General features: G+C 48.0%; 2 protein-coding genes across 2 annotated transcripts in view; one reads left to right on the forward strand and one right to left on the reverse strand.

The window, feature by feature from the left end:
• The window catches only part of PLCB2 (phospholipase C beta 2), a 277,519-nt gene that overhangs the window by 127,903 nt on the left and 134,328 nt on the right, over window positions 1-15,288 (reverse strand). The gene's annotated exons all lie outside the window — the stretch shown is intronic.
• CDHR5 (cadherin related family member 5) lies at window positions 37-12,444 on the forward strand. Its single transcript, XM_062623321.1, has 14 exons — window positions 37-206; window positions 408-586; window positions 1,435-1,485; window positions 2,090-2,182; window positions 2,300-2,398; window positions 3,784-3,894; window positions 4,221-4,397; window positions 4,756-4,846; window positions 5,681-5,778; window positions 6,321-6,527; window positions 7,566-7,682; window positions 7,845-7,917; window positions 10,274-10,431; window positions 11,296-12,444. The coding sequence occupies exons 1-14, from the start codon at window positions 128-130 to the stop codon at window positions 11,791-11,793; spliced, it is 2,031 nt and encodes a 676-aa protein (XP_062479305.1). The 5' UTR covers window positions 37-127; the 3' UTR covers window positions 11,794-12,444.

Here is a 15,288-nt window from a genome sequence, read left to right on the forward strand (position 1 = left end):
TCATCCAATGAGGCAAAGGTTGAACTGCAGTGGACCACACCAGCCAGGCAATGCTTTTTGCCTTCATGCACTGGGAGAAGCAGGGCGAGAAGATCAGCTTCATCAGAGACAGGGTTTTTTCCTCAACATGGCTGTTTCTTACGGGCTCCTCACTTCTGTGCTCTTTCTGCTCCTCTTCATAACAGACATTTCAGCACAGCAACAAGGTAAGCTCGTGCAGCAGGTCCATGCCCCCAAATGAATAACCCCATTGCAGCAAGCTGCACCATTACAGGGGGAGATTTTTACCCTCCTAATCTGAGACAGCTTTGTTCAATGACCTTCTCCCCAACGGGAACCAGAGGGGCCTCAGGTCTCCCCCAGCTCTGTCACTAAGGCAATTTTGTCTCATTTGTGTGGTTCTCCAGGGTGTTCTGTTGGTGACAGTGAACCAAGTGTTTATGAAAATAACTCTCCTGGCTATGTGCTGACCACTATCCATGTGGATTCAGGCTTCACTGTGACCATTGATCCTACTTCCCAAGATGCCAAGTTTTTCACTATACAGGGGTCTGAGCTGCAGCTGACTGAATCTGTGGACTATGAGGTAAGCCTTTAGCTAACAGGCTATAAGGATGAGATGGGTAATTCTGGGGTCTAATGAATTTCAGCACGGGGGCTGGGATATTCAGGGACTCATAACCCATTTCTAAAGGATCAGTTGAGTTTGAGCTCACTGCTTGGGAGGACAGCCTTCCACAAGCAGAGTATAGGGAGCGGAGGGTGCATGGTGTGCCTGCTGTCACCTTCCTTCAATAACTGTCTGAATTAAAGCAAAGGGAAGTTTTAAAACCAAAAATGTGGCAACTGGAGTGTTCAGAGCTCTCCAGGACTCCTATAAAATGGTCCCTGTGTGCCTGTAGAAAACAGCTCAGAGCAGTGAGGTGCTCTTACGTGAAGCATAAAGGCAGTTTAAAAGGTCAGTGTAGTCAGATAGGTTGCTACTAAATTATTTTACCTTTCTGGAATGCTCTGTTCACAGCCATAGGCGTCTTTAAGCTGCCTTTCCCCTGATGTAAACCCCCACATGTATGTGAGTGAGCAGCAGACAGTGAACAGCCTATGGCACTGTGCTGTGTGTGGGATGGTTCCATTTCTAAGTAGAAATCTCTGGGTTTACCTGAAGTCCTAAAAGATGGCCAATAGCTCTTCTGATGCTACAGGAATCACAGGGGAGAGGATCGAAGATAGGTTTGCTTTGACTTCATCATAAACAGGATCCCAGCACTGATGGAAGGCTGTAAAGGAAAGAGGAAATCAGATGGTCCTGAGAACCAGATAAAACCCAGCAGCATTTCTGATCCAGCAATGCATGTACTTGTCTCATTTACTTTAGAAGGAGTTAGTACATTTTGGCTTGTTTCTATACTGACTCAGTTCTGGGTTTGCATGCAGGAAAACACTGTGCTGATAGTGACCCTGATTTGTTGGCACTCTGATGTGCAGGTGAGTGCTCTTCCAAACGCACAGCGCTGTTATGGGGTACTGCAGGGCAACAGGTACTTCCCTCTGCTGCTCCTGGTCCACAGGCCTGGATGAGGTGAGGTCTTCCTTTGTGGACATACCCCTCTCAATCAAAGAGAGAGCACCCAAAGCCCTGTGATAGGCCAAGGGGAATGGCTTTAACCTGCCCGAGGGGAGACTGGGATGAGCTCTTAGGCAGAAGCTCTTCCCTGGGAGGGTGCTGAGGTGCTGGCACAGGGTGCCCAGGGAAGCTGTGGCTGCCCCATCCCTGGCAGTGTTCAAGGCCAGGTTGGACACAGGGGCTTGGAGCAAGCTGCTCTAGTGGAAGGGGTCCCTGCCCGTGGCAGGGGTTGGAACTGGATCAGCTTTAAGCTCCCTTCTAACCCAAACCATTCTGTGAATGGGGAAAGGGTGGGAACAAGCTCCCTCCCCCTCTTCTCCCACTGTGGGTTGGCTGCAAACCCAAGCCCCATTCAGTCCCTCCCCAGATGTGCCCTTACACCATCCCCTCTGGTCACTCTTCAAAGCAGTATCTGCCCCAGCAGTCTTATTTTTGTCTTTGACTCTTATTTTACCCTTCCTGCAGAGTAATTCCTTGGACATTCTGGTGACCATTCTCAATGAGAACGACAACAGCCCCGTGTTCAAGCAAACCAACCTCACCCAAGTTGTTCCTGAGGTAAGCATCGCATGGAAGTGAAGAGGGAACTCAGTGCTGTGGGGCTAAGGAAGCATTAGCAGGGAGAAGTCTTCAGCCCATTTCCCAGAGAGAATAACCACAGCAACTTTGCTGCAGGATACAAAAGTGAATGCAACCATTATAGCCCGTGAGGAGTTAACTGCCAGTGATGCTGACCTGGACACCATCTTCTATGAACTCACAGCAACAGTGCAGGTGAGCATCTATGGGGGAAAACAGTAGCTCTAAAGAAGCCCTTGTGTTTAATTCAGAAGAGCCCAACTTTGGAGGCTCAGGTCACTGTATTGCATTTAGTTCTCTGACAGCTTTGACAGCACTCAGAAGGTTGGTTTGGTTAGCAGACGAGAGCAGTCAATATTTCAGGTATCAATCTTTTACTGCTTCTACTTTGATTCCATTGTACAGAATCAGCTCTTGTCTGGGATGTTCTGAGCAGTATCATCCAGGGAAGTGTTGTTGGGGTGTCCTGTAAACACGTTGGGTAGAGACCTTTGTACCTCACTGGGTTGAGGGCTGTGACGAGTTGAACAGGGAAAGGAGGAGTCCTTGTCCTGCTTGCCAACGGTGTCCATGCAAAGTGGAGATAAGTAGAGCTGCCCAAGGTTCCACAAAGAATTCCAGACTGCTTTTCCCTGCTTCCAGTTCAGTGAGTTTATCTGCTCTTTAGAGGTTTGCTTGGTTATTCTGGTCAAGACATAGAGTTAAAGGAGAACCACAGCAAGTGCAGATGGTTCTGAAGTAAAATGCAGGGTATGTTACTTCAATTTACCTTTGTGGTGGCTTCCAAAGCTCTGGGCTAAGGCAACTGATCTTGTCAGCTCTGAGGCTGAGCCGTCCTTGATCTGTCTTGTGCGTGGATGTGAGATTGCTTGGCTGTCATGGACCCAAACCAAAGGCAACACATTGAGTGTAGGAAATAAATGAGGTAAAAGATGTCATCCAGTGCCGGCTGAGCAGGAAGGCAGGCAAAGCAAGGGGTCTTGGAGAAGAACACTCACAGGAACGTGAACAAACCTTTCTGACAAGACAGAATGAGGCCAATTGGAGCTGTTCAGTCTGGGCAAGAGAAACTCTGTGGAGACCTCAGAGCAGCTTCCAGTGTCTGAAGGGGCTACAAGGATGCTGGAGAGACTCTGCATCAGGGACTGTAGTGACAGGACAAGGGGTGATGGGTTCAAACTGAAACAGGGGAAGTTCAGGTTAGATATAAGGCTGAAGCTCTTCCCTGTGAGGGTGCTGAGGCGCTGGCACAGGGTGCCCAGAGAAGCTGTGGCTGCCCCATCCCTGGCAGTGCTCAAGGCCAGGTTGGGCACGGGGGCTTGGAGCAAGCTGCTCCAGTGGAAGGTGTCCCTGCCTGTGGCAGGGGATTGGAACTGGGTGATCTTAATGTCCTTTCCAACCCAAACCATCCTTTGATTCTATGACAAGCCAGGATCTGGCATCCTCACACTGCCCCTGTCCACTCACCCAGGTCCTCAGGATTAAAGGTCTGACTGAGATGACAAAGACAGGAATGAGCAGTGTTTTGATCATGTATGTGACTCAGTCTCCTAGTAAGGATTTTCCTTTCCCCCCACCAGGACACAGAGGGTTATTTTGCCATAAAAGGAATTAATAACCCAGAAATTTATTTAAGAAGAGCTTTGGACTATGACAAATTTAAACTGACAACATTGATGCTGTATGCACGGGTAAGTTCTTCCGGAGGACCAAAGTGCTTTGTTTGCCCCAGTGGCCCTCAGCTGAAGGATAAGTCTGAATGGGAGATGTCTGGGATGACGGGGGAAGGTGGATACTGGGGTGGTGAATTTGGAGTAACCTTCCACCCTCCATAACTTCACACTTGCATTCAGTCCACCTTCATCAGCAGAATGAGATAATTCACTGCTTTAGCTAATCTCACTAAACTGCTAAGCCTTAGAGTGGAGTTACAACAGCTAGAACCCCCTGGGCCACTGGCTTTTGCAAGTGGGCTCTTCTCTGGGCATCTCATGAGTCTGCTTTGCCTTGGGTACAGGACAGGCCTGTGGGCAGCTCCGACACCACCAACACAGCTACTGCAACAATAAATATACTTATTGAACAGTCGGACACCAAACCACCCTGGTTCCTACCCTGTACCTTCATTAACACGGACAACAACATCTGCATCAGCAGTCCCTACACTGGGAGAGTCAATATCTCCGAGGTGTCGGTAAGCAGCAGTGATCAAAATGCATCCTTAACACTCAAAACAGCATCCAGGTGCTGTTCCCAGTGGATAGTGCCTGTGGGCTCGTCCTGATCTTCAGTCATCAATGCAGCCTGGCAGGGAGCCTTCCTGCAGGGAAGTGGAGGTTCCCCCACCCCACCCCAAGCAGCACTGCTTGTCCCTCTCCCTGCAGCACATCACAGTGAGAGGCAAGAGCTGGAAACCCCTTTGCTCTGGGCTGTCCTCCCTTTCCCAGCAATAGATGCCATTCTGCCCACACAAACCCACCAGAGCCATGCTGGGCTGGGAGGGTGCTGTGATGCTGCAGTGGGGTATGTAATGTTTTGCTTTGTTGTTGCAGAAGGAACCCCTCATCCTGGAGCCGGGGCCTATCCACGCTATTGATCCTGACTACACTATAAATGAAAGAATTGTCTACAGTATTGTTGGTGGTGAGTAGAAGTTGTCACCTTCCTCAGACTGCATTGCTCATGTACCCCCTATGTTACCTGCCCAGAGAAGACCCCCTCCATGGCTTTCTAAACACACCCAGAATGTTTCAGAGTGAGGAAGAGGACTAAAGGTTTTACTTCTATTTTAACATCTCTCCAACATCAGTGTTTTCATTATTCAAACACAGATTAGAGATGCAGGAAGCAATTTGTACCCCTGCATCAACACAAGATGGTTTCTGTGTCTAGGCTCCTTCTGTAGTCAGAAAGAAATAAGCATTTCCAGATTGAAATGCAGCTCACATTGAGGCCAGTGTTCACAGTAAGTTGGATACATCATGCCCTGGGATGCTGCTTTCTCTTCACAATATACATAACAAGTTCAGGTAGGAGATGTTTTCCCCTTAGATGCCTAGAGCTATTTGAGACTAATCTCCACCCAACTATTCTCTGTAGCTTGGTTTCTCACCTTTAAAATAGGAATAATTCTTCTTTATCTCTCCTGAAATGCAGTTTGGGTTCAGGTTAGGGAACTGGAGACTTTCAGTCCTCAAATTGTAGCAGAGGCTCTGGGCATTTAGCGTAATTGAAGCTGGTTATATCTGGACCTAGGCACTGGAAAGGCAAAGCTTTGCTGTTCTGCCTCATCCAGTTGGGTTTACATGCATCTCCTTAGTGCTTTTTGTCTATTGAGTCCCTCTGAATCCCAGCCCTTGGAGCAGCCAGGCCAGGAAAGCTGCATGATGCCCTGGTCACTAAGATGTGAAAGTCCATGAGCACCGGGTCACTTGATGAAGGTATCTAATGATTGAATAGTCTTTCCATTTTCTGTAGGGGATACAGCCAAAGTATTCTCAGTGGATGCAGACACGGGGAATCTGACTATGAACAAAGCAGTCACTTCCCCAGGCGGGTTCCTCCTGCAGGTCATGGTAAGTGTGATGGCACAGTAGACAAGAGCCCAGCATAGCTGGCTTTCCAGGAGGCAGCAGTTTGATATCACAGGAGTCAATGACATTAATAATTCAGTTACACCCTTTCCTTTGGAAGGGCCTCTAGTATTTGACCAGTCTTACATCAGCTTACAAACCTCCTGCAGAAGTTGAGGCGTTTTCCCTATGTGTGGGTGCTACATGAAAGCAAATTTAACTGAACAGGGACGTCCTGCTGAGCTGAAAGTATGGAGGAGCGTGACTGGAAAGCTTTCTTTAGGAATGACTGGTGCTTCTGCTACAGTAGTTAACACAACCCTAGAGACAAGCTCCTCTTCTGGCTACAGCTCAAAAGCAAAGGGGTGAGCTGGAAAGAACTGTGCACAATATACCAAACACCATAAGGCGCCTTATACAGGCCTTGCTTAAAGCTGAAAGTGATGGGCAGAACCCCACGGGTTGCAGTGGGCTTCAGATCAAACTTATCCTTTTATTTCCCATCACTACTAGGAAATGGATAGCAGCTCTCTCTTTCTGTCTAGGCCACCCAGGTCAACAACATCCAGAAATACTCCGTAGCCAGTGTAGAGATTAAGGTCGTCAATAAAAGTGAGCATCCACCATACTTTGAGAACAAGATCTACAGTGGCCACGTGTCTGTTGGTCTGGCCCCGAGAAGCTTTGTCTTCCAAGCTGGTGATTCTTCAAGCCCCCTGATGATAACGGCAGTGGATGATGACTTCCCTGATGTAAGAAACTGAAAACACACCACATTCATTCTCATTGCTTCAGGGATAGGATCAGAAAACATGAGGAAGTGGAGGTGGGAGAGGAAAACACATCTTTTCCTCTCGTGTTCTGTATTACATTTCCCTGGAAATTCCACCTGGATCAGAACTGCTTCTGGTGTGATGTAATGTGAAGGATCTGCTGGAGTACTCTGTTCTAAACCCCCAGATTTATGTAGGTGAGCTGACCCACTGCAAAACAGAATGCTGAGTAAAGCCCAGGGTTAGGCAATGAATGGGAATGGGTCCAGGTCTGAATGAGGGCTGAGTGAAGTGTTTCCTAGAAGAGTTTGTGGCAAGATCCCAGGAGGACATGTCCTCCCTGTCAGGTCAAACAGAGTTACCTGTGAACTGGCTTGGGAGGAGGAGCCAGCCCAAAGACAGCAGCAGACTAGGAAGGACCTGCAGTCCTGCACCAGGAATTGTAACCTTCTCCCTGTAAAGACTCCTTTGGAGAGAGCCATTCTTGAGCAGTGCACTGGGAGAAGGGAAGGGAAGAGGCTTCCTGATCAGCCATTCCCAACCACTGAGCAAAGAAAAGTTCTGGTTTTATTTCTCCAAAGGCTTCCATAGCATGACTGAGGCTTAGCAGAGGAATAACAGCCTAGACACAAAGGAAGAAATTATGCAGCCCTCAGCACAGGTCTATTCTCCACGTACATTCCCCTTTGGCACTGCTGTAAGGGCTAAACTGACCAGATTTACAAGGTTCCATGCACAGGTACGTTTTGCTTGGGCAAATGCTAAAGTTCCAACAAAAGCTGGGTGAGACTTGGGCTGTTTTGGTTGCAACACTTGGAGGATACATTCTTGACCTCTGAGCAGCAGAGTGAACCCACTTGAGTTCAGCCTTTCTCACCTCCTCAGTCCAGATTCATTTACTGCTCTGCACCCTTCCTCGTAGTTCAGGTGTGGTTGACAAGTCCTGCAAAGGCCTGTTACGAAGATGCCCCCAAAGCACAGACTGTGATTTAACCATTCACCCTTCTGGCTTTCCAGAAAGTCAACCCAAACATTGAGTACTACATAAAAAACAGCACTGACTTCATTGCTACCAAAGACGGATTCATCCTGACTAATGTGGTGCTGCAGTCCCCAGAAACCGTAGCCATTGAGGTAGGGCAGCTTTCTTCATATCTTGCTGGGTCCTGGAAGGGAGGGGTAGCACGGTGAGGAGACAGGCAAGGTATGCTGTCCACAAAGGGCCCACCGTGTACCTTGGGAGGGAGCTGGAGATCTAGGAAGTCCCTAAGCTCTCTCTTTGCCACGTTCACACAGGCTGTTGGGAAAGACACGGTGAGCCTGCAGGAAGCAAGCACTGTGATTGTGGTGGAGGTCACGCATGCCGCAGGTAGGTTGAGTGTCTCTTTGGTTTCTGCTTTGTGGAGATAACTGGGGAGTCTTGTCTTCTTCTGCCGGCAAACCACCAAGGACAGGTCACCCACTGGAGTCTGTGGACCTGGCCTGAGACCAACCCCCTACTTACAGGAGGCTCTACAGTGGCTATGAGAGAAAACAACATCCTTACGATGCTGTCACCACATGCCTCAAAGAGCCTTCAGAGACTTTAAGTAGTGCTGTGTACTGCAATGTCTTGTTATTCTAAAGCTAAGTCTGGGGTTACCTCCTGCTGTTCTGTGGGTCAGAAAGAACCCAGGATGTCTAATCATGGCAAAGGAGGGTTGTCCTGACACCTTGGTACATCATTGCTCCTCTTTAGCCAAATCCAGAGACAGCTGCAATGTTATTTCCTATTTATACAAAGCAGACAGAAGCTGGCACCACCCCACAAAGCCAGGCTTTCTCATGAGCCTGGGCTCAGGTCAAGTTTTATCCTCTTAGCAGGAGAAATGACCCATGAGAAACAGGAGAAACCTGAGGCTCTATGCACAACCCTCCAGCTAACGTTTGGCTTTGTTGATGTAAAAATTTCTCTCACTTCCAAGCTTCTCAGAAATAGTTCTTATATAGGTCTTATAAATTAGTTAAATTTGAACTACTGCTTTGGATTAAGATGAGCCAATATCATGCACTTTTACATCAGGATAGGCACTTAATGCCCAGACTCCGTTGTTTTAGACATGAATATGTGTGATTGAAGTTCCCAGCTGGGTGATCCCACTGCATCACTCTTTCATCACCACCATCGTGGGGAGTTCTGGAGGATAAAAATGTGGGTGCCTGGGTGTGAATCTGCCCCTTCACAGCGAAAACCACTGGCTGTGTAAAAACCACCTAAAACCAATTTAAGGGTGCAGCCCAGCTCGCTCAGTTCAGGTGTCAGTACATGGAGATACAACACTCCCAACAGATGTACCGACACCTTTATGGAACTTTTAAATGTTGCCCTTCCTATTTAAAATCACACAAAATTGGACAACTATGCAAAAAAGTAGATTGAAATTGCACTGAAAAGCTTAGAGTCTGAGAGGAATTGTGCTTTAGTCTATAGTCAGCATCCAGGAATGGCCTAAACTGGGCTCAGATCACCATTTGCCTGGCCAATCTGCAGGATATTTAACCCTGGACACTGAGAGGCAGTGCTAAGGAATCTGCATCCAACGGGTTGGAGAGTGTGCTACTGAGTGTCCCGATATCCAGGGAGAAACTAGGGTTATTTTTAACATACTCTTCTTCTGGGAAGCGGTAACTGTATGTTGGCCTCTGGTTTGCCAGAGCAAAGCTCACATGGATCGTGAGGTAAGTCATTCCCAAGGTGAGCCAGCTCTCACAGAGGCAGTGTGTGCTGTACAGCACAGGAGGAGTTAAGGGTGGTGGAGCTCCATGGGCTGCAGCTCCCCAGGAGGTATGACGAAGCATAGGTCCTAAACCGTCACCAACTGTATTAAAGATAAACTGCGGGTGCAGTCAGATGTGGAGGGAATACTCAAAGTCCACTGTCACAAACAGGCCAGCATGAGAACAAAACTGTGATTCATTAATCATTAAACTTAGAGACTCATTTACACTATAAAGTGAAGCTGGAACATGTAAATAGGAAGAATCCAGCACCACCAAAGCTGTTTAACCCTGAGGAGGTTACTGTCTTTGTCTAATGTTGGTCTCTCTACAGATCTGCTTACACTGCCTGGTGGCTGAAAGCACAAGCTGCTCCTGAGAAGGCTGCTATATATTGCTACAGCTACAAAAAGGGAGGGAAGGCTTTCCTGTCCTGGGGGCCTTCTAGAGCTTTTCCTGCTTTTTGTGCCTTTTTATGTCTTATTTCAACATGCTCATCAGTATCAGAGGTGATGCTCTGGATTAAAGGAACTTTGGCATTTTCACACATGTATAAACTTCACTTTACATTCTGGTGTACATGGATGAGGTGGGAAAGTGAAAGATGTACCTAGCTTTACTTCACGTAACATCTGCTGGCTTTATACTGTCATACGTCGATTAGGTTGGTTAAATCAGGGGGAAAAGTCATGTCCTGTGAATGGATGCTATTTCCACTTCATGTAACTTACTGGAAGTTATATTCTGAGGGTGGTGGCTTTAAAAACAAACCCTGTGCTTTTAGGGCAGCAAACAAACGGTGTTCTGTGATATTAAATACATCCCTGCCACATTCAGCACCACAGGATGCTGCTTTGCCCTTCCAAAATTGGTTGGAGCTTCTCCCACATTGGACTGTTACGTTAAAAAAGCTTCCATAAAAAGGTGCCATTTTTAGGCTTTGTAACACTGTTTTGTTTTTCTTGTAGCTGGAGCTGTAACCTCCTCTGATAAGGCGTACACTGCTCAGGATATGGCTATCTTAGGTGGGATATTAGCAGCACTGTTATTACTTGCCTTAGTCTTCCTTGGAGTGATGATATATAAACAGTACAGAAAACCAGTCAAATACTTGATAAGGAAAAAGGTAAGTGCCTTTTTGTACCTGAATTTGAGTTACAAAGTGGGATCTGAGGAGGTTGTAAAGATGGGATGGGCTGTCCAAATACTGTATGTCTGTGTGAAGGTGATAAATTGCTCCTGAGACACTGTTAGCAAAGGTGGCATCGCTTTGGTGATGTTTGCTGTTCTTTTCTGCCCCCGGAGCCTGGAGCTGTATGGTAGATGATGAGCAGACATGGGAAGGTGAGAACCACGGTTCCATGGAGCACAAAATCTAGGATGAACGTGGCACATGAGGGGCAGTCTCTGAAAAACTTGTGTCTGTGGCACGAGCCACTGTTCGTCCTTCCTCTGTGGTCAAAAGAGATAAAGGCCCCTTCACATCCTATCCTAAAACCTGGACTTAGTTGTCTGTAGCTGATCTGTTTCCTTTTAGTGCTCTCAAGTCCATGGCAGGCTGGTTGCTTTGACGCTAAGGAGATAATTCCTCTGACCAGATGTGGTTATCTTTGCATTAGGATGGGTGTGTCAAGATCCTAGACCCCACTGACTACAACATGAGTCCAGAGCACATAGCTCAGATGAATACTTCATACCTCACCCTGAGTGAGTTAAATCCCACTCCAGGGTAATACCCAAAGTGGATGGGTACAACTCAGTACATGTTGCTGGTGCTCAGCCCTCCTGGAAAACATGCCCATGCTTATCTGAAAAATAATTCAGAAATGGAGTCAGTAGTAAATAGCTGTTCTAAGGAGCTCTATCTCTCCCAGGCTTCAAATAGGTGTAACTGCAAAACAAGCAGTAGTAGCTCAGTCATTTCAGCTACTCCCTCTTCCCTTGTGTCTTCTCCTTTCACTACAATCACAAGGTGTCTCTCTTCCCATAGTTCTCAAAGGAAATCCCTGGGGGTTTCCAGAACCAAAGCTACAAGCGAGATTCACTCCCAGATGTGAGCACCAAAGAGCACGAGACACCAGAGAACGGCAGTGTTGGGTCAGTGACACATGTACTGAAGCAACCAGCATTTCCATTGCCCTCTTCCAATGCAGAAGAAATGAACAGCCTCCCAAAGCCTTCTGTAGCCTCCACCATCACCTTTGACCAGGAAGAGAAAGAGGAAGAAGTGGAAGAGACTGAGCCTAAGAAGGAAGTGAAGTCTATCCTCAAGACAGACAGGAATATGGCAGATGATGGCTACAAAGCTGTGTGGTTTAAGACCAGTGTGGATCCAGAAGCTAGAGAAATAGTTGAGGTGATTGAGGACAATGCAGTAGATAGTGATGATGAGAGTGACCAAGATATGCAGGAGAAGGAGGAGGAGGAAGAGGAAGAAGATTATGACAAGAATGATGACCACAGAGGGCTGGGAGTGTCCTCAGCCTGAGAGCTCCCCACCAGCTGCAGAACTGATGGTCAACAAGTCTCACACAGATGCAGTGACAGATGACAGTGACCTAGGATGGAAATAGGCCTGCACCCACCCTCATCTCTCCTTCCCCCAGAAAAAAGGGGGAGTCTAAGCTGCTTTGCTGACATGGAGCCCCTCTTTCTGCTCAGAGGAAAAGCCGGGATGCAGGAGGATGAGGTTGCCTGTCCTGCTTGCCTGAATGCAGTGCTTAAAGCCAGAAGAGATTATAGCTACTTCAACACTTTCGTGAGACCTTGAAGTATCACTTAGGATCTGGGGGATGGATGGATGTGTTTCATGGGAGCAATTGAGCCACACAACCCAGTGCTCACCTCCTCTCGATGGGTAAATAAGCCATCACTGACTCCTTGGCTGTTCCTTTTAGGGTGTTTGATGCCAACTGCAGGGTGTAAGGCAGGACAAGTCACCCTGACCCTGTTTCAGACTGTATCCAGAAGCTCGTTTCAGGGCTTGGCTCTGCTTTCCACCATGCCAGACTCTACTCCAGCACCAGCAGCTGGTATGTGCCACCATTGTCCTTGTCCTGCCAGCAGCCAGGAATTTACATGCTGGGGAGCTGCTGTTTCCTCTGTCACTGATAAACAAAGGCTGATCACATGCTCTTTAGTGAAGGACTTTGTCATCAATTTTTCTATGTCATAAAACCAGTAATTGTGCAGTGCTTCAGCTGTCAGTGAAAAGAAAAACTCCTGCCAGGACCTGCCTACAAAATCCCAGGGCTATTTCGTGCTCCTTGGGCTTTTGGCACAGTGGGTATCATTCCAGAGGTGCTGCATATGAGGGCCAGCACGTTGTTTCCCTTTCTGACCTTGTCCAACAGGGCTCAAGGTGGTTTTTTTGTTGTTGCTGCTGAAGGTGGAGGTCAGCATTGTCTCCAAGTGCCAGATGTCACCATCATTTCTCTGCTCCTCTCTTGGCTCAGACCCCAACCCCCCTTTGCATACCACCTTTCTCCATTCAGGAGGAGCGCAGCAGGCTCTTTTGCTGGTAAAATACCATCTTTCAAGCTCACCTAGAGCCAAGGTGTAACCTGAGGTGACTCACTAAGAGCATACCAGCTCTGCTTATGAGTCCCAGGCTTCAGCTAGAAAGCCTACTGACCTCTGGATTGACTCCATGAGGTGACAGCCCCAGACCATGTTGGACCCTCATCCTCATCTTCAGCAATATTGTCTTCAGTTCTGGTCCTGCCATAGAGCCTCAATTCAGCAAAGTGAGCATTTCTATTGCCAGGTAGCATGGGGAATAAACTGTTTGATGGCCTGGGCTAGATTCACACCTCCCATCACTCAGTCTCTTCCCCAGCTGGCAACCAAATACTGGGGTGATTTCCACTTGTGAGAATATGGCTGTGTTCTCTGGGCCCCTCGCTACAAAAGAGGCATTGATATAAACAACGGATCTAAGGAGGAAGCTCTTTCCTGTGAGGGTGCTGAGGCACTGGAATGGGTTGCCCAGGGAGGTTGTGAATGCTCCATCCCTGGCAGTGCTCAAGGCCAGGTTGGACAAAGCCTTGGGTGCCATGGTTTCGTGTGAGGTGTCCCTGCCCATGGCAGGGGGGTTGAAACTTGATGATTTTAAGGTCCTTTCCAACCCTAACTATTCTATGATTGAGTTGCTGGAGTGAGGCCAGAAAAGGGCAATGGAGTTGGTGAAGGGCCTGGTTGTCTCCAGGGTTGCCTAGTGCTCAGGTTTGCTCTCCTTTCTCCAAGGAGTGCTGCCATTGCTGTGTGGACTTGAGGAACTGAAGGCAGAGTCTGAGATGTGGAAAGCTTTCTTCCTTACTGTAATAAAGCTGTTTGCCCCGAAATTGCAAGTGCAGTTTGTCTGACAACAGAGGGTGGGGAGTGTGCCCTGTGTTTGCTGTGTAAGCATGGTTGCTCAGGGTTACCTTGTCGTGGTTTAAGCCCAGCCAGGAACTCAGAACCTCATAGCTGCTCTCTCACTCCCCCCACCTTCCACTCCCTGCTCCTGGAGGGATGGGGAGGAGAATCGAAAGCATGTAACTCCCGCAGGTTGAGATAAGAATAGTCCAGTAACTAAGGTATAACACAAACCACTGATGCGAAGGGTTAACCGATGGGGGGGGTAGGTCAAGCTGCTTGCTTAAGTGTTACTGCTTGCTCATGCTTATGGTACTTGCACTGTACAAGGGGGTAGATCAAGCTGCTTGCTTAACAATGTTACTACTCGTTCGTGCTTGTCGTACTCGCCATGTATGCTGGAACAAGATATAAGGACATAGCTATTGTCAAGAAGTAGGGACCGTGACTTGGTTCCAGTCCTTTGGACGCTGAAATGGGCTCTGCGCTTTGGACAAAGACCAAGCCTCCAGGGAGCATGCATAACGACCAGAGGCGAAAAGTTCAGGCTCGAGGAAGACTGGTCAGAGTAAACATTACTGAGCAGCAACTAAAACCATCGGTGTTATCAGCGCTGTTCCCAGGCTGAGAGTCAAAACCACAGCACTGCACCAGCTACTAAGAAGGAGAAAAGTGACTGCTACTGCTGAACCCAGGATATATCTACAGCAAATATTTCCCATGGGACTGTGAGGACTCTTCAGTAGCTGCTAACTGCCAGCCTTAACACCTTCAAGACTGAGGGTAGAGCCTACCTGCCCCCCATGCTGATGCTACTCACTGGAAGATTGCTGGTGTTGGTGGTGAAGCTGGAGGGTTTCTCCATGTATTTGCTTTTTTCACCTCTGGCTAAAGGTCCAAAAATGAGCGCCCAGCATGCTGTGCAACAAGAATCAGCACTTACGAGGGTTCAGTGATGCTAAGGGATCATTTTGGCAGTGCAGGATGGTGTCCCAAGCCAGTGAGTGGCATAACGCGGCTTCGATGGGATGAGGGCTGATGTCTGTGGAAGCAAAGCAGAAAGCTAAACTAAGAAGCAGATGTTCCACTAATGCAGCAGTGAGTGTTTCCCATCGGATTGGCAAAGGGAACACATACAGAACATGTGTTCTCTAACCCATGTGGGCATGGGAAGCGACTGGAAAGGACAGAGAAGGAGCAAAATGCAGGTAAAAGCAATTGGATGTTTATCAGCACCTCTGCCCCAGCTTTCCGCAGCTGGGACCAGGTCTCTTATCCCCAGCCATGTTACAGATTGCGATTGACAATTCCTGCCTCAGGAATTCCTGCATTAATAATGAGCTTTGAATTATTTTAAAGCATAATGACCTGCAAAGTGACTGCCTGGCACTGGGAAGGACAACTGCTGATTGCCAGATCCCATCTGCCTTCCATGAACCAGGAAAAACATTCCTAAGAGAAATGCTGACACAGACAAACCTGATTACTGAAAGCAAGGGACAGGTGACAGGCTCTGCTCAGTCCTGGGGCAGCTGGACATGTGCAGTCAGGTTCTGCTGGGCTGGTACCTACAGCAGGGTGGTGAATTTGGCCCCGCTAGCTGTTACTGTGATGAAGAGACAGGCAC

Source organism: Pezoporus occidentalis, unplaced genomic scaffold (assembly GCF_034315485.1).
Source record: "Pezoporus occidentalis ecotype Australia unplaced genomic scaffold, CSIRO_AGI_Poc_V1 ctg250, whole genome shotgun sequence".
Taxonomy (NCBI): Eukaryota; Metazoa; Chordata; class Aves; order Psittaciformes; family Psittacidae; genus Pezoporus; species Pezoporus occidentalis.

What these genes read in the sequence shown, in the direction of transcription:
- CDHR5 (XM_062623321.1), top strand. Translation starts at nt 128, where the DNA reads ATGGCTGTTTCTTACGGGCTCCTCACTTCTGTGCTCTTTCTGCTCCTC. An exon ending in CATTGATGCTGTATGCACGG is followed by an intron (nt 3,895 to 4,220) that starts GTAAGTTCTTCC and finishes CCTTGGGTACAG; the next exon opens with GACAGGCCTGTGGGCAGCTC. An exon ending in GGAGGTCACGCATGCCGCAG is followed by an intron (nt 7,918 to 10,273) that starts GTAGGTTGAGTG and finishes TTTTTCTTGTAG; the next exon opens with CTGGAGCTGTAACCTCCTCT.